The sequence below is a fragment of the Aphelocoma coerulescens genome, chromosome 4 (genome assembly GCF_041296385.1).
Source record: "Aphelocoma coerulescens isolate FSJ_1873_10779 chromosome 4, UR_Acoe_1.0, whole genome shotgun sequence".
Classification (NCBI taxonomy): Eukaryota; Metazoa; Chordata; class Aves; order Passeriformes; family Corvidae; genus Aphelocoma; species Aphelocoma coerulescens.
Window position 1 is genome coordinate 61,797,257 of NC_091017.1, and position 23,896 is coordinate 61,821,152.

General features: G+C 36.4%; 1 protein-coding gene and 1 long non-coding RNA gene across 2 annotated transcripts in view; both read right to left on the reverse strand.

Annotated features, from left to right (window-relative positions):
* The window catches only part of LOC138109931 (uncharacterized), a 76,278-nt gene extending 53,790 nt beyond the window's left edge, over positions 1–22,488 (reverse strand). The window contains exons 1-2 of the long non-coding RNA XR_011150746.1: positions 22,406–22,488; positions 17,442–17,545 (exon numbers count right to left, since the gene is read on the reverse strand). This is a non-coding gene — a long non-coding RNA (uncharacterized lncRNA). The remainder of the gene's footprint in view (positions 1–17,441; positions 17,546–22,405) is intronic.
* Positions 11,495–17,369, reverse strand: LOC138109224 (cytosolic beta-glucosidase-like). Its single transcript, XM_069012300.1, has 4 exons — positions 17,352–17,369; positions 16,956–17,028; positions 12,540–12,767; positions 11,495–11,568 (listed from the first exon to the last, which is right to left on the reverse strand). The coding sequence occupies exons 1-4, from the start codon at positions 17,367–17,369 to the stop codon at positions 11,495–11,497; spliced, it is 393 nt and encodes a 130-aa protein (XP_068868401.1).
* Positions 22,489–23,896: the final 1,408 nt, after the last annotated feature.

A 23,896-nucleotide genomic window follows, 5' to 3' on the forward strand; every position in this document is an offset into this window, starting at 1 on the left:
CACTTCTGATACTATGCTTTATTGATCAATGTTTTCTTTCCTTTTATATTGACATTGTGGCAGCATATACGTAGATCTGCAATGACACTACTGCGTTTGACATTGTAATATTCCCTGTACAGCTGCATTTATATCATTTGCAGCCCTTTAGAATGACAATAAGTCCCATGAAATCAAATGATGAGCTGTTATTATCACAGAAACATAATGAAAAATAACCAGCTTGGAAGCTGGATATTAATATATTAGCTACTCACCCAAGAATTTCAAAACACAGTTAGTTTTTTTAATACAGTAGACCCCTACTAAGTTTATCTTCTCATTCATTCTTCTATTTACACTTCTAAAAATGTGACTTGGAAGAGATACATTTGTCAGTAATTGTCAAATGAACATAAGGATGATCATGTCACAGGTCCATCTACTTAAATGGTCAACAGAAGACTCTTAGACAGCCAGATGAGAAGCAGAGCATTAATATATCCCATGGAAAGTACTCAGGAACATATGGACATCTTGGGATAAAAGTTGTACCATCAGTACAACATTTAATAGCTTTCTCTCTAATTTTGTAATACCCTTTGAACAAATTTTCATAATATTTATGGTAATATGCTCTGCCTTAAGAAGAAGTATGTTTTCTGTTGTATATTAAAAGGCAAAATCTCTTTTTCTGGAATATAATCTGTGACTAAGAAGTGATAGATATCTAAATGGAGATGTTTATTAGAATAAACTGAATTTATCTCTCAATTACAGGAAACATATATGCCTATATGGAAAAGCCTAGACAAACGGTATTACATATGAATTTAGTTTTTGATAATAGTGATCCTGTACATAATCCTAAGAAAGCATTTAGAATGTACTTAATTGACCTGAGTTATTGTATTATCTTAAAAAGGAGGGATATAAATTAAAAGCTGTCTCAAAGACACAACACTACCACAGTATTTTTTAATGATGTGTCTCTGTGGACTCAGTACATTTACTCCTGAAAGGTAACTCCATATGAAGCATGTGGCTTAGAACTGATATCAAACCCAATGATGGTATGTGCTATTCACATCTGATGAATTTAAATTCACAATTTTCATAAAAGACTCTTTATTCATCATAAAGGCCAAAATCCCTCATTTTTATTTGTGAAGTTGTTTTTCTTTCCCCAGCAGAGTTGTCATTGTCTTTCATCTTGTACAATAAAAAAAAAGCAGAATCAAAAAAAACTACAGTAGCTACTTCTGGTGTGGGGATTACATTGTAGAGGTAAAAAATAATTTCCTACAGCAACTCTCTAAAGTGCAGATGAGCAATAATTGCCTCTAACTTTCTGGCCACTTAGGTGTGATTTGGAGATTAGAAACTGGTTAGCTGTTGAGATCCCCAGTTTTTGCTTGCACAACTAAGGCAAACAGCAGCAAAACTGAAAATTCCTGAATTTCACTTCAACAATCCAGTAGTACTGCTAAGCAAAGAAAATAGTATGTTTGTAACAAAACTGATACTCCAAAGAGGTTTCTAGCAGGGAGTTAATAATGAGCTATCTAGCAGTAGTACAAAGTCCACAGTGCCTAATTACTCAGGTTATCCTCTCTGCGGTAACTAAAGCCTCCCACACAGTATCTCTCCTCTACAGAGCAGGAGCTATTCTTGTGCTGCAGTTGCTTTTGCTTTTGAAAACTAACACTTCACTGGGGGGCTGGTTACTTCTGAATCAAAGCACATCCCAGGTACTGTGTGAGGTTGTGAAATACTGGCTACATGTCAGTTCCCAAAACTTGACCAAACTGCTGCACCACTCAGTCTTGCTATCCTTTTTCTAACACTGCACACAAAGCTCCTGTGTCTTACACAGTCCTTTCCCCAGGGGCCACTTGATAAATCCAGAGACATGTAGCAGCTAATGCATAATCTTTCTTTTAATTTAATTTTCTTTCAATCAAAATCAAGGCAGTGGCAATGAAGATATTCACTCATATCTTTGTTTCATAGATCCTCTTCTGTTGTTGTACTGGCCAGGCTTCTATTACCCTTACTCCAGTAGAAATTTTCCCAACATGAGCTCACAAGCTCACAACTGTGGGTTTTTTTTCACTGAAGATAATTTTGAAGGCAGATTACAGGCCATTTTGGAGAAAGAAAATGTTCTCTCATAATTTTGCACTGCAAAACTGCTGGTTAAGGGTTAAAAAAAATTGCTCATTTTTGCAGGTTAAAACATTCAGATTAAAGGATTAATGTGAAAAAATGATGTACAAACTTTGACTAACAAGCAAATACTGCTACAAAGTGGTAACTGTAACTTCAATTGTCTAAATGGTCTCAGACATTTTGTCTAAGAAATTATATGTATTTCCTCTTGTCATAATGGGGACCTTTAATACTGGCATGTAACTGGAACTTTATATACACGTACTTGTGTCTTCTGCACCTTTTAAAACTATGCTAAAAACTGATAAAAATATTGTACTATCCCACCTATATCTTTGTGATTTTAAGAGTTTCTCAGTTGTTTATTTTGTTTGGGTTGGTTTGGGTTTTTAAAAGCTTTAAGTCCCTCATAGTATTCACAAAAAATTCAGCTTGATTTTAATACTTCTGCAGTGACTACGGCAAAGGTTCTTAACTTTTACACTGTAATGCAGTCAATGTATTTATAGTTCTTGAAAATGTCACATGGCAATGTTATGCCAGGGACAGCACATCTCAGAGACTCCTTAATATGTCTGCATTGTTGTATTCTATTTGTAGAGGCATTTTTGTCAGCAGCAATGAAGAAACAGAGCTGCTGCTGCAGCTCTTTCAATAACATTCAAGCTTATAGTTGACCCAAGGGGCTCACATTATGACATCCATATTTAATTTAACAATAAATCATATTTTCATGGACTAGAGTACTGCATTATAACCTCACTGTTTTATGTGCATGGGAATGCAGCAAAAGCAGGCTTGTACCTATCTACAACACAGACTAAATGGTTAGTCCATGAGAGCAAGGTTGGAGTGTATAGTGACAACAATATATAAAAGGTTTTATAACAATTCTTAGAAGTCTGAGGGAAAAAGGATACAAAAAGCTATCCAGAAGGGACTGCATTTAACTTAAAGTTCAATTTTTAAAATCTTCTTAGCTGCACCACCTTGCTTACTGTCAGTTCTAGTTCTGCTCTGCACTTCCCATTGCAGTCAGCATTCTCTGTATCTCATTTTCTCTTCTGCTTCATTCAAGAATATTTAAGGAGAAAATTAACACCATCTGAATCTTAAGCTTTACCCATCCTTTTCTCCTCAGTCATTTCTCCTATTTGCCCTGCATCTTTTACTGCTGACCTTCTAGCTGACTCCAAATTAAATGTTCATATGTTTCCTATTTACTTCCAAATCTAGCCCTGCTTGTTCACATTTATTCTTGCTCATCTCCCTCTTATTTGCCTCTGCTCATATCACATCACATCATCCTCAACTTCTTTACTTTCTATTTCTACTAACTTCCAGGATATACTTCTTGCAGCACTCTGCAACCTAAAATTCATTTAACTCATTTTTTCCTCCCCATCAGCATTATTAATAATCTTCTACCAGCCAGACTATGGAATATCTTCACTGCTCTTCTCCATCAGCTGGCAATAGTTTACCTATATTTGCACTGCTCTCATCCACAGACTTTATAGAACTACATTATCTTTTTTAGAAGGCTCCACTTTTCAAACATCTTTTTCTTTCTTTTTTTGCAGCCTTGATCTTTGGTCTAGATGTCATCCTTAACATACATTACATAACATTATGAAAGAGCAACTCTAGTAAAAAGCATTTGAATACTCTGACCCATGTTCTCTTTTTACCTCTCATCCAGCTTTTTGTTCATCATTTCTTCATGCATTGTATCTAAATTAGATTTTCAGTTCCTTGGGGTAAGAAGACATCGTTTTCATTTATCTGTAAAGCACCATGCATGCTTATGGCTCTGTCGAGGTGCTAAATATGTATATCCACATTTATTAAAATACTGATGTTTTTATCTATTCATATATTGCAGAAGCAACATGGCAGCAGTTGTACACATTTATAATAGCAGTGATATGATTTATAGTAGCTGCATGCTGTTCTCTATTTCCTAGTTTATATTTACATTGCTCTTGCTGGTCTTTTTAACTAACTAAAAAATAAAAATCTCAATTTTCTCTGACAGTGTTGATGTACCAATTCAGGACTTCTCCTGTCCTCCAAAATCTTGTAATTTAAATAGTCCTGATGACAGTAAAAGTTTTAGGAATTTTGGACATGTAGATTGAGAGGCACTGAAGTACTTGGATTTTCAGAGTACTAGAGCATAACTCTTTCTAAAACACAAGATCTTTAAAATTGAATAGCCTTACTATTTTGAAAATTTTGGATGACAAAATTAACACAACTAATGTAAGCGTGTATCTTAAAAGCTAGGAAGGTTTATAATGAAAAAAAAGATAAAATGATGATACTATCAATCTAATTACAATGTACTAAAATATTTCTAACAACAAGTGCAGTAACAACCTGTAGATATACTCTTCTTTGTAGTCAAGCATGTTTATTTCTTTTTAAGTAGCTGTTTAAATCCCATAGCAGAACCCACACAGTCTCCTGTCATGACTCAGAGCCCCTTGCATGACTGAGTCTGTACTAATAATTTCAAAAGTTAGCTCAAAAGATAAGGAATTATTGTAGAGTAGACACTATGGGCAAAGCAATTAAACTATTATGCTTCATGTAACACTTAATAAATGGTTAAGCATTTAACCACTGAATAAAGTGAACATCTTTGAGTATCCTGCTTTGCATCAATCTCAGCTGAAAACTTGAAATGGGTTGCTCATTTGTGGGTCATTACATGTGGAGTGGCCTTGATAAACTGTTTACTTAGAGTAGGAGGCACGAAGTTACATGGGGATAATGTTACTGACATTTCTTCATAGAATGCCTACAGCTGATGGATTTAATAGCTGTATTATCTTTGTATAGAGGGACCCATTTCAACCAGCATTCCACCATAATATTTTACTGGATAAAATGATAAACTTAATGTTGAGCTGCATATATAACTAAATCTGTGTAAGGTTGCACTAATTACATTCAGACCACATACACATTTAAACGTATTTTTGGACTGAACAAATGGTAAAGGTGAATTTTACTTAAATCTTGATGTGTTCCAATAAGCATCTACCTCCAAGCTAGTCCCATTAATTTGTTACTGTGCATAAAGAGAACTGTGTCAACAAATGCATCAGACCTACCCTAAATATTTACTTCAGGATAAGCTGTTGTACATTCTAAAACATCGTCAAACAACTAGATTTGGTAAATGAATTCCATTTCATCAAACAGTGAGAATCCTGTGTTTATTAATTTCTTTGCATCTTCAGAAAGTCAGATCCAGATATCTTGTCTACAAACCTAAAAGTAAACAAAACTCCTTGATAAAACTGCTGTCCAATTCCAACTATTAGTTTCCAGATGTAGCTTGGGGCCAGATATGGAACAGCCCAGGAAGTGCTCTCCAAAGACAGCTGCAGATGGCCTGTCTGCTTCAGATAGAAAGACGACCTACCAGTTGGTTTCAGCATGAGAAAAAGTGCTGAAAAATAGAAAATCTACTAAGTTGTAGGAAAAGAGATAATTGGCATGGATTTTTGCATAATTGCAACTTTAAATGAAAAGGAAGAAGATAGAAAGACAGCTTTTAAGTGAATATTTTAACAAAAGTAAGGATAAAATAATGAATATAAACAGCAAAAGTAAAAAATAAGCATGACAGTGGAAAAATAGCTACAAAAAATTATTGAACTATGATATGACTCATGATTGGGATTACTTTGGACCAATACAAAAGGGATACTAGCTGTTATCTAAATGAACTGACATCCTAAAATGCATTTCACTTGCTACACAGTGAGAAGGTCAACTTCCAGTAAATTACTTCAGAGAATACAACCAACAGAAGGAAGGTAAGGAAGGAATTTCCAGAACATTGGAAATTGGACCAATACAAATGCTATAGGTAAAGCATAAAAACAGATCTTTGCCAGTGCTGAACACTTTTGACCACCTTGACACAAAGGCAGACACTGAGTTCTAATGACTTAATGGCCGTGTACAGGAATTAGTTGTTCCACAGACCTCACTGTGTGGGGGAGGTTGTACTCTGTAAGGATATTATGAGATGCAATTGTCAGGTTTCTAGGTGCACTCAACTTCACATCCTGCACAATGAGAAGTACGAATTATAAGCACTTTTTAACGTGGTTGCTCTGCTCAATGAATAACTGTGACCTTACAAAACAAGTTTAGAAATAATATATATATATGGAGCACCTTTTCTTTTGTTTCCACACCAAGATTAAAACTACTTCCTTTCCTTTCAGCTAAACATTTTTTTTCTAATCTCATCACCTTACTCTGATTTACATAAATTTTAGCTTGAAGAATCATTGATCATTGCTGAATGCAAATAAGCACAGAGTAAAATTATATTAAGTTTGCACAATTGATCTTTCATAATTTTAAATGCTGACTTTTAAAATTTACTGTAAAATCAGTCTGAAATACTCCCATCGTTGACTGTCATCAAGTAGAGCAGGGTCACTTTGGGAAAACCCATTCTCAGTGATGTAAATTATAGGGTTATTATATGTATCCTAGAACAAGAGAGAGCAGAAGTTTTCTTCAGAACAGATGTAAGAAAGCCCATAAAATCAGATGCATTACCCTCTATCTTTTCTAAGCTACAAGCTAAAACTAGTTTTCATCAAATTGCACTGACCCTATTAACTTAATTTTCTATGAAGTGACCTTTTATGACTAACAATGGAAGAGCAAAACTGTGCAAATATCCATGAAGACAGTGAAATGACTTATTTTAATGAGAAGACTAAAATATCTCTCCTGCATTAGCATCTGCTTATTGTCACTGCTCCTTAACCCCTTGGTACTGCCAGACACCACATGTCTCCTTTCCAGGAGTAGATGTATGCCAGGAAAGCCTTACTGCTGGCATCAGAAAGATAATTTCTGGAGTTCAAAAGATGATACAACACTGGTGTGTCATTTCAAATTGTAAAACAGATATCAAGTACAAAGGTAATAGGAAAACACTAAGGCTCCTACTCATAAAAGCCAGCATGAAAAACTTAAATTACAAATCCCAAGGTGACCTGTTTATTTATATCTTGTACAATATCTTATGCCACCCAGATGGGCTCCTCAAAAACATTCTGCAGAATTCACAGAGGTTCTATCAATCTCAGCTATAGACACAAGTCCACAGTGTTTTCTCCAAATGTTACCACAACTGCATCAGGGTTTAGCAGAAGCTTTTTACATATTATAAGCTACCTTGTAAGCTCTGGTACCAATGCTGGGGCTATACCTTTTTAACAACCACCTAAAGCAACAACATAAGGCCCATTAGTAATAATCACTCAGTCTCCAAATGTACTGAAGCAATAATTTACATGAATATCAATGGTCTCAATGATCTTTTCAGATCTCCAGTCACCTCTGGTTTTTAAGGATTAAGGCAAACCAAACTGATACAGGGAGAAGGATGCCATTTCCCAGGTTATTAATGGTTTTGCAGCAATAATTGACTCCTGAAACTATTAAAGGAAACAAAAGAGGGTTAATAATAATTTTGATACATTTTAACACTTGAAGCAACCTCACTGCACATTTTCTCTGTTATGAGATGCAAATATTTTCTTTCAAGTGCCTGCTGACTACTGTTACAAGACCCCAGAGTTGGCAAAAATGCTCAGCACACAAAATCTTCCAACCAGGCACATAAAATGAAATGAGGATGCAAATTTTCAAAATAGATCAGTGGACAGCAACTCCCCAGGAAAAACATCATTCTGATGGGTGCTGGTTACATGAAAATATAATCCTTTCATTTAAATGCCTGAATGGCAGCCTGACTGCACGTGCAAGATACAAGCGTGTTGAAAAAAGCCTGATGCATGAGAGCCTTACAGGTAGATTTGTTCTAATGAAAACATTTCTCTCCTTGAGAACTGTGTCTTTTGAAAACTTCAGTGCCACACTCAGCAAGTTAACTAAGCTGATCTTTATGTTTTGAACTTGGTTAGCTGGATTAGCTGTTTCCTCTAGAATGTTCCATTCTCCATCACTGTGCCAGCATCAGGACAAAGATACTGTCAATATATTCAACATTTTGCAATGGTGTGCATTCAACATTTCACTCATTAGATCTATATGATATTAAGGCTTTTTATTGGGTTCTACTAAAGTTTAGATAGAATTTGAGGCACTGGTCTCTTTAGCCACCAACCTGAATGGCTTGACAATAGTTTATCCAAGAAACCATCTCTTACCTTTTTACACTGCCACTGCTGCAGACTGCTCAGTCCTTCTAACTCCAAGAAGGAATTAGCTCACCTGTCTAAAAGCTTATGACTTCTAACCTTTCTTGTCCCCTCTTGCTAAGACAGAGATCAACTTTAATTTCCGGGATGTGTTGTTAAAGCTGGCCAGTACTGGGGATGTATTTCTAGAGGCTTAAAAGGAATTCACCTTCTGTACAGATTTAGCAGTGGCTGACATGAATATGTTTCCTAAAGGACTATTTTTATGCTGCTGAGAGGTCACTGTAAGTTTAAATATCAGGATACTTTAAGCTCTCAAATAGGCATTTTTAATTTTGCTTACATCCAAACACAACTGTATTGCTTTTAAACCTTCTGAAAACACTAGATATTGAAATACACATCATAAGCTCTGGTTCAAAGAGTATCAATTAGCTTGCTCTTTTACTTGAACTATCTGGTTTAGTGCAGTAATTGGAAAAGGCCAACAGTGGCCTTGAATTATTATTTGTTAAGCTAAGAGGCTCCAGACAGGAATAGTTCTCTCTCATGCTGGTGGAATGTAGAAATCAGTCAGCCTTTACTTCAGAGGCTTGGGCTAAACATACCAAAGTGTTTAATAACATCAGAAACCTAAAATTCATTAAAAATTTGTGCATCTTAGACTACCACATATCCTAGTAAGACCTAGGTGCTTGTGAAATATCTATCCCAAGGCCTTGCTGTATTGAAACACAGAAATGAGATATGTCTACAGGAGGTGAAAACACAGCAGAAGGAAGGAGGAGGAAGACTAAATTGTAAAGGTTAATAAAATGTATGCTTAGGAAGCATGTGTGGCTTAGATCATTATTCTTAACAGTTTCTGAAGCAGAGATTTTGTTTAATCCAAAGCAGGAGATTTGTTCTGTACTTCTATTATACATTCCTTGGTATTTTCAGGTTCAGCTTACTGTGTACTGATGTTTGAAAATGCCAACACAGAACTCCATACTACCTTCTTCTTAAAAGGACAGTATAAGACTTCAACTTAACCCAACTTCAAATGACTGATTTTAGGGATTTCTGCCAAATATCTCTTTAAGACAACATTTACTGGAGCAATCAGTTATGAACCCCGAATTTAGACAGTGCCTTCTCCTAAACAAACAGGTGCATACAAATCCCTTAGCACAGCAAGACTCAATATCTCACATGTAGTTTGCTTTTCCTTCCAAATGCAGCACCAGAAAAACAAACTTAATTCTAAGGAGATATGTGCCTGTGCCTGAGAATGCTCCCATGCAAAATAGAAAGGAATATACTAGAACTTAGATTTTGAAAAGCAAATTCTTAGTTTGCAATAGCAATTAGCAGCAAATACATCTTGTTACTCTAACTTTTGAATGGGTTTCTATTTGTCTTCAGTGGGACCCTTTGCTGATGAGACTACAAGGTTTACTACAAAAGCTTAAACTGGGAGAAAAGAGGTCATTTGCTGCTACAGGATCCTGTCCTCTCATATTAAGAGTAATCCCTACCTAGAAGACACTAGCATTTCTCATTCTAATTTTCAATTATAAATTATATAGTACAATTTATAGCATTTAAGTGCAACCAGGTATCATTTATTTTTTACATCTGAATTAAACACCTATATTGGAAAAGATTTATGCCTTTTGTTAGGAAATGAAGAGAAATGGAACTGCATTCCTGAAAGATGTGAATGTCAAGTCAAATTTCCAGGTTGTCTCATACCTTCCAAAGTAGGCTGACTTAGCTTCTCTGGCTGTATCTGCAAGTCAGGTAGAAGCAGAAATACAGAAGAAAACGTTCTTCTGAGGAAATGAGGAAGGGTTTTGTGGAGATAACCCAAAATTTTGGGATTCCAGATATTAAGGAGCAGTTTATTACTAGAAAATGAAGGATTGTTCTTTTCTCCTTTCTGTCATCCTCTCTCCCCATGCTGATTCCCTACCTTCATGCTGAAGTGAGGCATAACATCAAATTCTCACAGACTCAATATCCCCATGTCTACCACTTCTGTCTTCTTCTGCACTGACACCTCATGTTTAGCAGCTCACTTTTTCTGCTCAGGGCACCTTCTAGGGTAAAAATAATTGTACAAAAGTACTTTAAAAACTTGGTGTAAGCTTTAAGCTAAAACCTGACACATCTTAGGAACAATACATCTACAACATCACTGCTTTAAAAGACCCTACCTCCAGCAAGTTAGAAACAGAATGGTTTTAAAGGTTTTCAAATATCCTACATCTTAGGTGTGAAATTGGTAGTGAATCAGTTGGTGTGAATGATTTTATTTGAAAGGACATTGCTTTAAGCTTTCTAATTCTTCACATGCTCTTTGCAAAAATGTTTATATAGAAGATGATGGCCTTTCCATGCTATGCAGTTACAATTGCTTCAACAGATCACTGCACAGGAGAAGTGAACTCCTGCCTAATGAAAGCTGGCCTACTTGGAGTTCTGCCAATGCCCTTTCGTTAAATGTAAAGTTCATAATATTAATCAGGCAACTGCTTATACTGGGGATCAAGTGAACATTTTCTGAAATTACAGCTGAGTTTTGTCAAAATGTTAGCTTTCCTTACCAAGTACGTTCAGAATGTCTGCTTGCTATTTCCCACTCTGACAACTAAATAACAAAGCCCATACGGTAGGCAGCTCACTGGGGTTTTACAGTGCCTGCAGCCCCAGCTGAAGGAATATCAGTACAGGAAAGAAACCACAGCGACTAAGCCAAATTTAAATTCAACACACCACAAAAAGCATTCCAAGGGAAAGACAAGCTGTGCCAGTGAAAGTGGGCCATGTATTGTAAATTTTGGTGGCAAAGAAAAAGCTTCAATTCAAACCTCTCTGGGATACTGGCACATGTATCTGGCATGCTCTGCAGGGAAAAATGGCTGGTTGGTCTGTTTACAGCAGATTTACCAGCCCCCCTTTATGAACTCTTGCAACAAAGGCTCCTCCACTCTCTGGTGAAAACCTTAATCTGCAGGATGCAGAGGATGGGCTGCTGTCTACTGAACAGCCAAGCTCTATATGACCAAAATTCTGCAGAAAAAGATTGCTTCTGCTGGAACCATCCTAGTACAGATAAGGATAACCTGAAGAGTATTTTCTAAAAAGTCTTATCCTTCGTAGCCTTCCATCGTTGCAATCTTCAAACCAGGAGAAGAAAGGAATTGCCAAGGCAAGTACTGCCCTAGAAGTATAAAGAGGTCTATCTTCTTGGTAGAACTTAGATGCAGAAGAGTAGGAAGCAGAATTGAGATTTAGAGGTTCATTCAAATATACTTTGCTTTTTTTCTCCTTGGAACATTATCCTCCCAGCATACAAGAGATCTCAGCCAACTACTTTGATTCTTCCATTGTTTCTGGTTCAGCTTCAGTTGCTTTTATTCTTCACAATTCTCTGTTTCTTCTTTCTTCCATTCCCTTTGTTCTGTAGGCATAACTGTCCTTTCCTGTCTTTTCCTAGTGAGTGACCTTAATCTCACCAAGTCCACACCAATGGAATTAAAATAAATTAATCAGAAGTGAAACAAATTTTATATCTGACTTCTAGCAATCTGACCAGCTTATTTATGTGCTGTATCCCTTTACACATATATACTGCCTGCTGAGACTGTGAAAACTCTTCAGAGCTTCTATTTGCCAGAGAACTAAGCATAGTTCCTATCAGTCTGAAGAATCCTCTCTAATATGCTACAGAAAAATGTCTGGGAAAAGTATGTCCCTTAGTGCAAAATAGTCAATGTGAAGTTCAGCACATTGGAGTATACTGATAAGCTATCTAAATTCACTTTGCCAAATGAGATAACTTGTCTGTTGTAAGCCATCCAAAAATATTCTCATGGCTAGGATTCCTGTAAGTATAAACATTCTGATGAAGCAAAATGATTTAGAGTTACAATTAAAAAAACTGGAGTAAGCAAAAAGATACATAGGAAACATAGTAATAATCCTATCCCAAAAGATTGTGCTATCCGAGGGGATCTAGAATATTAATTAGTAAGTTGTTGCAAACCTATAAAAAATCATCCCATAATTACTCTGAAAAAAAGTTGCAATTTCAAAGCAACACTGCAGAATAGCATACTGGATTAATTATGCCAGACTGCAGCAATAACCTTGAATTAAAGCTGCAACCTTCTATTTTTAAGAAACAATTGCCTTTCTGGTTGATGAAACCTGTCGTCCCATCAGGTAACAGACGTGACCAGGAAAGAGAAAAGCAATAATGAGTCAATCCAAGCTGTTTGATACATTTCAAATCTTCCTCCCACAGAGTGTAGCTGCCACAAGCTACATCACCAGTCTGGTTCTTGAAAACTCGATCTCCTCCCTGATGGGTGAATATGTCCCAGACATTAGGGCCCTTTCCATCTGCATTCCAGCCTTCTGCTTGAAAAACAAAACTTGGTCGTTACACTTTTGACATCAAAAGACATATGTTGCAAGTAAATATTTATCACAAAATAGGTGCAAATCCCTGAAAACCCCATGAGCAAATTGAGAAGTATTCTCTACCTACTCCTTATAGTATCTAAAGTAACTAGGAACTTTCAAGCATTAATATACATTTGCATTAGGTTTTGCATTTATTCATATTTTTACTTGCTGCTAATTATTTGAAAATTCTGTTTTAAAAAAAAAATCCAGACTTCTAACACTCTTCATACTTCCTTAGCCAAAAATCAGATGTTTGCCACTCTTGAGATATTACAGGTTTTCACAAAGGGCATTTTCTAATGCAACCTCCATCCATAAATGTAAAAGATCAGTCCATATCAAAGAAAGCCTTTAGGGTATGAGAAATACATCCAATAAATAGGCACTTACGGCTTTCAGTATGTCCTTTGAAAATCTTGACAGTTGGTTAAAAAGAAAGGAATGCCATTATGAGCCATGGCCCTAGGCATATACAAGCTGAATTAATAACACAGCTCTACAAAACTTCTGCTTTTTGTTTAGCCAGACATTCACAGAAATTAATTTTGAATGTTCAAAAGCCCTGCACCATTTTCCCCAAACTTTCAGAGTTTTGAGATATTTCTTCACAATTCTAAAATTGAGATACACAGATTACCATTAAAATATGCAAAATTTAGCTGTTGTCTGAGATCTAACAACATATAATATTTGATTTGAATAAATGCGCCTTTCTTCATTACAATTTCTTTGTCTCTCCTGAGCAATGCTGTAGCTGAGGCAAACATTACATTTTTCATGTGGAGAGCTCTGTAAACTTACTTCCCTCTGTCAATCCCTGTAAAGTGTGATTTAATCATAAAATTGCAATTAACCTCAAAATGGCCAACCTCATTTACCACCAAGATTTTTCAGAGTCCCAGTGAACGCACTGTTCCAGGGTTTTTCTTTAAAAACTAAAAGGACATTGTGTGTTAAAATTATGTATAAATTAAATATCAGTTGGGTTATAAGATTAATAACTATATAATAGCTACATATCAATCCTCAATAAAAGTGTTTTAATAATCAATTAGTATCACAGAAATTAGAGATGGAGGAGAACTATTAGGAGGTCATTGAGTCCATCCCCTGCCAACGCAAGATTGCTCCCTTAAGTATATTCAGTACTTAATATACATCTGTCTTATTAAATCTAAGTTTAATGCAAGGTTAAGCATATTGAAGACACTTAATTTAAAGCATTACTAAAATCTGTAATATCACTTCTATAACCTAGCTTTTCAAAGATCATTGTCACATTTCATGGTCTTTACAGAATTTTATTGCAGCACACATACATCTACATTTGGTTGGTCAGTAAATTAAATTTTACATGGGGCAACCTTCAAAGTAGGTCAAATTTTAGATCCAGACAGTTTGATTTTTTTATTAATCTTGGATTTTATCATAGACGTGGTGCTCTGTCTGTATGCTCCTCAGAAAAATACAATACTACAAGTTTTCTATATCCTGCTTCAAATTTCAAACATGACTGCTGAAACAAATAGTCATCTGAGAGAAGTGCAGGAAATAACAAATAACAGTAATTCTTTGATGGTACCTAGAATTTTGAAGCCTTTAAGAGCAGGCTTCCTGCACCATATTGGTTTGATACAGCTCTTTTTTCAGTTCGGTTGGAGTGAAGGGAAGAAAAAGCTGCCATAACAGGCAGTTAGCACACCTTCAGTTAAGAATTGTCATCTAGAGCAGAGGCTGAATGATCCCTCTTTTTTGTCTGCCTTCCTCCAACAAAGGAAGTGGGAGGGAGGAGGGGAAGCATTTGCTTTTCAGCAGAGTATAACAGTACTACTCCCGTGGTCATTAGCCACTGTAAAGCCCTGAGCAGGGCTGCAGCAAACAGACTTTTCACTTTCAAGCATTCCTCACACTGTTTAAAGAGACTTCTCTGTACAGCATCGAGCATCTGAGCTACCTGATAAAGTGTAGGAGGGAATGCAGCAAGGCAACAGAAAGCTCTACATACACTAGCACATCCTACTGAGCCACAATTAGTCTGCAGAGAGCTCTGCTCTGCTTCATTGAACCAAGCTTGCACCTCTAAGCTTGCTCAGAAACTTCCATGCTACAAAGCACTCCACAGTGTAGGTATAACTGGAGTTTTAGGGAGCTTTGGGGCCAGGAAAGAACAGTGATGAGGAACTGATTTTACATTTAAAATACTTAGGTGTGAATTGGATACCAAATCAGCACATGACATGCCATTGAATGAATAATATAAATTATTGTGATATATGTTCCACATTCTCTGTAATTATTACAACAGAAAGAAATGTAATGCTTTTCCAACTACTAAAGCAGGAATATTACTGATCAGAGTATTTTTAAGCTTTCATGTACTTTTACAAGTACACTTTTCCTCTAATTCAGCTGTCCTTTAACCTTCCAGAGTGAAATTTTCTTGACCTGGTCTCTGACCAAAAAGCGTAATTTTGTTTGAATTAATGCAGTTCCACTATTTGGCATATGAAAGAAGTGAAGGAAACCACTTTTACCATTACAAGATTTTTTTTTCCAACTTCTCTCCCTGCCCCCCCCCCCAAAAAAAAAAAAAAAAAAAAAAAAAGTCAAGCAGAGAGTTGAAATTTAGCATAGAAATGGCCCTCAGTAAGAAGAAGTGCTTTTGAATGTTCTGGTGCAAAATTGATTTTGATTTGACTGAGTCATGAACCTTTGAAATCTGCACTTTGAGCATGCAGAGTACAATTGGTATGATTTTTTAGCGCTTTGAAATATACAGAGTGGAGAAGGTTGTGCTGTGCATAAATACATAGCTGACAGTAAAAAATAAAGTAGCCTGTCAGCTTGTTCCTCTTCTACTGTGTATCTTGTGATATGCACAGCAACTGAGTTTGGACTCTACAAGAACTATTGCTTCAATCATGCTGCCTCTAAGTCAGAAGCTGCACAGCCTCTGAAGCTTTCAGGAGAAGGAATTCCCTGTTGAGTTTCTTACTTCTGCAGGAAAAGGGTCATTTGAGTAGTGTCTAGACCATATTATAGATTTTTTTTTTTTATGTTTTTCCCACTCAGAAGCCATAAGAAACTTCATTAAAAATACATTAAGAGAACATTAAAGTTGCACATCTAGCCACTCAAAAGGCAGGAAATTATAATGTCATTCTATATGCACACACAACTCACATTTTAAAAATTAGTTAGAAGAGCTATGTGCATTGCAGGACTCGAGTTAGAATCTGGCCCAGAATATTGATTCCCTGGGAACTGCGAGCTGTGGAGTCTATTAGGTGAAGTGAACTGAGCTCGTTAAAAGGTACCGAGCATGGGCAAGTACTCTCAATTTCAGCAATAACCAAGAACTAAAGGCTACATCCTCAAAGACAATTTAGGATCTACAACTCCCATTTAGGTACTGAAATCAATGGGAGTTAAGTGCCTGTATGCTGCAGGGTATAATATGAGAAAATCAGGTACATGTGTATTTTGAAGGTTTGTAAAGACATGTTTATGAAAGGATAAAGTTTGGAGGGGTTATGGCTGTAGGTGTCCCTATGTTTATGTGTTTACATCCCCTAATCTGCAACATATTTTCATACCATGCTGGGCAAATCCCTTCATCAGTCCCTCTATTCAGCTGGGAACACGACACATTTCCCTGGGGGACAGCCTCCACAAGTCCCAACTGTTAACCTCTCAGTTCATTGTTCTTCATAATCTTTGGAGATGAGTTCCTACCTGAAGACTTCTTGTGAGTACCAATGTCTGATGATGTAGTTGTCCCATCCAGTTTCAAAATAGCCAATAGCAATTTACCTGAACTCGCTCTACAGAAAGGATATACACAAGAAGTAGATGAAAAAATTACTTATATCTTATATATATATACTTATACTTGCTTCCTCCTCACCCCACCCCCCCAATAACTAGCTCCATTTTCATTACCTAGCCATATGTCTGAGATTTGAAACATCTTTTAACCTCTTCTTACTCCTCAAGTCAAGTGTTTAGATATAAGTGCTACATGGATTTGCATCAGATATAGAGTCTACACAACAAGGCAAAGATCAAACACTCCTGCATCCAGATTTTTTGTTCACTTAAAACTTCCTTAATGCTTTGATAGTTAAAAATTGACACCTTCAATTTGATATGCTGCTGTAGCTGCACCCCAAGCAAATCCAACTGGAAAAGCAATATCCTCCAGCACCGGCTGCAGAGGACAGGTGAATACACAGCATTATGTGTGTTGTGGAGATGTCGGTTTCATTTGCAGACAACACTTCCTGGCTTGATCACTCTTCCACTTGTTACAAGCAGATTCTATGTGGAAGACAAAAATAAACCCTGTGCAGCTTCACACACTGGAAGGTAAGCCATGCACTTTGCATATCTCAGGATTAAAGTAGAGAGGTTCAGTCAGCTACCAGTGAAAGTGGAAAAGGCAGCAGTGGAAAAGCCTAGGGTGGTCATGGTAAAAGGGCTCCTCCTAGTACAAAGAATTAATACACAGAACAGATCCATCTTTCTCTTCACTTGCCTCTCACCTCCCATCTCTCATACAGAGAACTTTGTGGACCCTCTATGCAACATATTTCCTTTAGCCACCAGGCAAAAAATAATTACCATCTCTTCCAGTAAGCTTCAAGAACCAGCAGCCCCTCTTCTTTTCTGGCATCAATTTTTTTTTTTTTTTCTCTTCCAACACCAGGAAAACTTGCCTGCAGTAGCTGAAAAGGGATATTTTAGCCATTACATGTTTTGCAGTGGAAACCAATGAGTAGAAGAGCAAGATTTGTATGGGAGTACAGACAGAACAGCTATCTTTCTCCTTCTTTAAAACCCCGTGGATGCTCATTTTTTTAAAGCAGCAATGACAACCTTATGGCATGTGTGCCAGAATCAGCATCTGCAAAACAGCCCTCAGGTCTCTTCCTCTACCTTCTGTCAATGTTGTTACTGCTCTCCTGTCAGCAAACTGAAAAGGAAGCAGCAGCAGAGGGAGAGTCACGTAAAATTGGGATGGGTTGAAAGTAGTTTACTGTCCCTTTCCAGAAAACTGCAACACCTGGCACACTAGATGGCACTACTGCAATTTTTTTTCTTTTTTCGCTTACTGGTGTTTGTCCCCTTTAGTATAACATTACATCCACACTGCTTTTGCTGAGGTCCATATCTGCACGTATTGGACTGCTGTAATATATGACCACTATTCTTCTTCTTTACTCCACTTACACTCTACTCTCTTGATTTTGAAATGTTTCTGGGTGAGGACCTACTTCTGCAAAGCATTATACATGTAACCGACATTTTCTTTGATAATGAGAATAAGAAACCTTAATATACATAGGAAATCCACTAACACAGTCAATGCACATACTTTTGCCAAGAATGCACACAATAAAAGAATCAACTTCTTAGAAAAAAAATAAATTCCTTTGTAGAGATGCAGGGAAGCTGATTTAATTCCAAAACGAATATTGCAGAACCAGACAGTGCAGCTGCAATGCAAAATAAATCAGGCTTTCACAGCAGGCATGTATTTCCTCAAGTGTCTTTTAGAGGAAAGGTAAAAGCCCCTTGAATACAAAGGAACGAAGGGGAAAATGGGGCACAACATACTAATTTGTTCCCAAAACGCATGCTGACACATGGTCTAGGCAAACATACATATCCTTCATGTGTATTATACAGATGACCAAAAATCGATAAAATCAACTAGTCAATGTTCTCTTGTTGAAACAGCATCCTCAGGCTTTCATCTGCAAGTTAAGGGCAGTTAACAGTCAAACTCATCAGGGCCACCTTAAATTATGATTAATAAGTATTAATGAACCAGAATAATAATGCTTATTTTTTACATCATTAAATATTACTGGTAGGCATCTTTGAAAATGTAAGTAACATTAAATATTTTCTCTGAGAATAATACAATTTAATTTCACAGGAGATATAATAAATATGTAACTCAATAATAGGGGGAGGGGCAGACAGGAGATATTAACAATAAAAAAGTTTTATAAAAATGCTTAAGCATAAAAACAAGGCTAAAAAGTGTCACTGTGGATTCCGTATCAGGAATCAACAGAGAAGAGTTTTGGGAGATATTGAGTAGGAGAAAAATATTCCATAAGCAGTCTGGGGCAGAGTGAACAAAATTTGTCTCAGAGGTTAAGACAGATTCACAGTAATGAAATACCAGGTTATGTCAGATAAGTAGGCAGATACTGAAAGATGCAGGGCTTCAAAACTCAGAGAAGCTGCGCTTATAGCAACTAAGCTCAGATTTTTCTGGCAACCCAGTTTCTACATTTGTGATCCCACTTCTGGTTGTATTTCTGGATTCATAACCCATTCCTTACTGCAGTGGTGGGACTTGAAATTACATCTTCTTTAGACCCACTGCATGGATTCTAGGATGCACCCACCTTCTTACTCTGATAATTTTCCCTACATCTAACAAATAACCTGGCCTCAACCTGAATTGCAGTATTTTACTGTCCCATTGTTTTGTTCAACACATGTAGTTATAAAACTTGAAGAGAACTATTAAACTCTATCTAGAGGCCATGTTTTTCCTGATCATGTTTAAGGTCTTTATGTCTGCACTGGCACATATGTAACTGAATGAGCTCAAGCCAAGTATTTGTAAGAAAAAAACAAGCAGTTCCTGGGTATCCAAATGTATTTGGACAAAGATTTTTTTGTCAAGTCAATAAAAAGCAGGAGTAATTTGCCCTGGTAATAAGGGTTAGCAACCAAATTTACAAAATGCTAGATATTTTATTAAGGTGAAAGATGAATGGGTTTTGGTGATGGACTTTAAGTCATGTGGGTTAATTATTATCAGAGGAATTGTATCTTGTCAAAAGGAAATTTTCCTGACTGACTTGGTTTCCTATTATAAATACCTTTAATTGTATTTACTATGGAGTTTAGAAATTAAATTTTGAAGGGGTGGTGAAAATTAAAATCTTGTCCCTGAAATTTTACACCATGCAGGGACCCATAAAAAGATATACCTACTTTGGAAGCGAGACTGTATGTCTCTGAAACAGCCAAAGATAGAAGTTCATATCTGCTGTGAGTTCTCTTTGTAATTGCTACTCATAAATTTAGCTTCTCTCTCTGGCAACGTAATAGAGCAGCTATTGAGAAACAAATTTACTAAAACACTTTGAAGTCTGCCAGAAAAACTTGATTTTTTTAATAGTAATACAAAATTAATGAATAGAGAGCAGAAGATATACTGTCATATGTCTGACATTTAGCCATATACTGTTTACTTTAGGATATTTTAGCACTGGGCTTAAGGTGTTCTCAATTAAGTTATGGAGACAGTTTCTACCTTGTGCTGTGGCTGCTGTAGAGGACTCAGAACTTTGATTCTCTAAATTCAGCCTTAATTAGAAGCTGCTCCTGGACTGTTGATTAGCCTTTCTTCTGCCATCACCGATGTGTCAAAATTCTGTTCCGAAACTTAAATAAATTGGAAATGAACTATCATGTTGACTGAAATGAAGGGTGATGACAAACAATGAAGGGTAATGATAAACAATAACTTTGAAGGGAGGCATTTAGTGCAGTACACAAAGATTAGTATTACTTCTGATCTCATTTAATAGCTTCAATAATGAGCTAGAAGAGGGAGTAAATGGTACATTAATGAAATCTGCAGATCTATTAAACTAGGAGGAGCTGAGCACACTGCTGAAAATGGAGAAATAATTCAAGAGTTCTTGGGAAGATTAGAAACACGGGCAGAATATTGCAATGCTATTCCATTTAGAAAACAGATGAATAATATTTTGGTAAAAAATCAACAGATGGTAACAGGTAAAATTCTGGAGAGCTGTAATGCTGGAAGAGATTTAAAATTAAGAACATCAGGAAAACTAGGCAAAAATCTGTAACTGAGCAGTAGATATAAACTGTGAAATTTGTGCAAAACTATTAAAGAATAAAACAAGTAATGACTCATCTTAAAGCAGCTCTACAAGCATCGGTTCTCTTCGGTGTATAGCATGGGCACTGGAAAAACAGACTATCAGTCAGATGGTTAGAGATTTTACAGGTATGGAATTTTTTCCTGGAAGAAAACTTAAAAGTAAGCAATTTATACAACAGAGTGTTGTCCTTCATAAAGGGAATGACATAACAGTGAGCCACTGGCTAAAAAAACATTAAAAAGTCCAAGACTGAAGAAATAAAATACTGCTTCTGGTAAGTGCATGATGCAGCTTGAAATTTTTAATATTCCTGAGGAAACTGCCGATATAATGCCAGCTGCTATGAGCTTTCCAATACCAGATATATGTGCACAATATCTTGGAGACCTAAAGCTACTTGTGAGCAAGTTAGTTGCATTTGGGGAGCTCACACAAATTAATCTTGCTGGGAATAACTCTCCACAACCTATAGAGGAGGACCAAACTAGTGTTACATCACTCCCTGTACCAGAAAAATCCTGGCAATTCAGAATGGCAACAGCATTAGGATGTATAGTATGTTTGTAAAATGATAGTCCATGTTGGTCATCAGTTTTCAGAAGTCCTGGATAGATCTTGGATGTTGAAGGAAATTGTCCTTTATTGCTGAGTGCCTCCATACGATATTTTTAAATGGGCATGTCTGCTCAGGAGTTTGTCACTGTCACTACGTTGTGACACAACACTGAGTGCACAGAGCAGGGCCTTGATCCACAGCTTTAAATTTACACACTTCAGTAGAAAACCTGGCAAAAGCCGTTTCATGTAAAACCATGCTCTATTCATCTGTATCTTGGCATGTCCTGCTGTTCCACACTTCTGGATCACTCATCTTTTAGATGAACAAGCTTAAAAACAATGAGCCGTCATGCAAAAGTATCAGGATAAAAAAAGGAAGAGATATATATATGAAAAACAACACAAAAAATACCAGAAGTGTAGGCAGTCCCTCTGGTCCCTTGTGAATGCACTCTGTTTGCTGAGACAGCACCCTTCCACTGGTGTTTCAGGGAGACCTGTCTACATTTTCCAGAAACTGGAAGTTTCAAGATGTTTGCAGAGCTACCTACAGGCAAACCTGCTTAATACAACTTTGCCAGGAAAATATCTGCTGCAACTTATTAGATTGGCTGCAACTCATTAGAAAGACACATCCGAATGATTTTATCTAAACTTGTTAACATTTTTAAAATAGAAGGCAAAGTCTCACACGTGTTTGAAAGTGGCACAATTTCCCTATTTATGCCATGAATCTGTAGGCTATTTTGCTATGCAGTTAAGTATTCAAAATCACATACATAGAATCTTCACAGCACATACCTAGTTCTGCTTTAAAATCAGTATGCCTCATTTTTTACACTAGGTACACTGAAAATCCAGCACCTTATCCTCTGGAACATCATTTCAGTGCCCATAACTAGAAGTCAAAATTGGCTAATTTGAAAATGTAGGCCCAGTATCTGTTTGTTTTGCTGTTTCTGAAACTTCTCCCTTCTTAACAGGTTTACCCTTAGAAACTTGTTGTATTACTTGGTTTTTATTGCTGAAAGATTATATACATGATATCTATATTATTCTCCCATTCTAACATTCACCACTTACATATTTCCAAGCACAGGAATGCTTTTTCTTTCTTCTGACCCCACATGCTGACAAGAAGACAGCAGCAGCCCCTGTTAGAATGCATTCCAGGAGGCAGAGGTGTGTGCTGACGTCACATCACATGATGGCAGGGTTAAATATTGCTGAGCTGTTTGAGTGCTTACAGGCATTATATCCATGGAAATCACTAACCAGAGCCAACCACATTTGAAAGAAAACTGGCATTTGTGAGAATACATGGCTGAATAAATATTGGTGCTGCAACATGATGGAAAGCCTGAAAAGCTGCTGCAAGTACTATATTAGGCACCAGAGAATATACTTGAAGGAGACATTACAGATGCTGGTACTAAGGGAAATGCTTCAAGCAACATCCGTAAGACCACAAAAAAGTGAAAATCAACACCATCACACAAACCTGTTTTTAAAACTGAATTATCACAGAAACACTTTTTTTTTTCATTTATATGCAGGTTTTCTCACCAAAACACTAATAACCTAAAAAATTCTTAACAATTTTTACTGCCTTTTTTTTTCTTTCAAGGTTTGTGTTTTGGTGGGGAGTTTTTTTGGTTGGTTGGTTTTTTGGATTTTTTTTTAAAATAATTTTTATTTGCTTTAATACAATCATGGAATAAACCCGGAACAGATTCTGCCCAGATCAATTTTATATTGCGGATATGTTGACAAAACAAAATTGTTTCCACATTTATAATATGTATAAATTCCTGCAGAGTCCCACTATTTGTTTTCAGAATTAGCTTGAAATAGTGCAAGTAGTTTATATAGCACTGAAACTGTATCTTTCATTTTCTTTTTCTTCCAGAAATCCTGTTTCTCATGTCACTGACTATGACTAATGACATTGACTATGACTCTAGCAAATATGCCTGAAAAGCTTCTCCCACCAGTCAGGATTAAGAAATGCCATTATATTAGTGCATTTACATAAAATTCACTTCCCTGTATCAGCAATATAGAACCATCTACTATTAAATGGCAGCACACTATGAGAGACAGTAGTTGATATTACTTTTCAAAAGATTTGTGCTACACCATTATCCTGTAAATATTTTTTTCCTTTTGCAAGAAATACTATCCATTATGCTCCTCATTTTTATCCTGCAAAATAGTAGTGAGTACTATTGCTTGCACCTGGAAAAGGAGATGTACAGCAGTATTTTAATTTGACACAGTAATTCAAATACCTATTTGAAATTCAGAAATACAGGCTAGTTTTCAAACAACTTGAGTTTTATACATACCTATGCACATATATATACACACACACACATATATAGTCTTCCAAACAGTATTACAGATGTGCAGTGATGTCTCAGGACTGTGTTATTCTGGAAATATCACAAAACACGTACCTGACCCTGAGCTAAACTAATAGAATAAAATGAAAAAAAAAAAATCAATACAACTGTTTAACATAGCTTTCTATTTCTTGATTTCAGCACATAAATAAAAAAAAAAAAGATTAAA

Excerpts from the sequence above, each read along its gene's own strand:
- LOC138109224 (XM_069012300.1), bottom strand. Across the intron at positions 12,768-16,955 it reads AGCAGCATATCAAATTGAAG|AAGGCTGGAATGCAGATGGA; the intron begins GTGTCAATTTTT and ends TTTTTCAAGCAG. Across the intron at positions 11,569-12,539 it reads AGGTTTCATCAACCAGAAAG|GGCAGTACTTGCCTTGGCAA; the intron begins GCAATTGTTTCT and ends TTATACTTCTAG.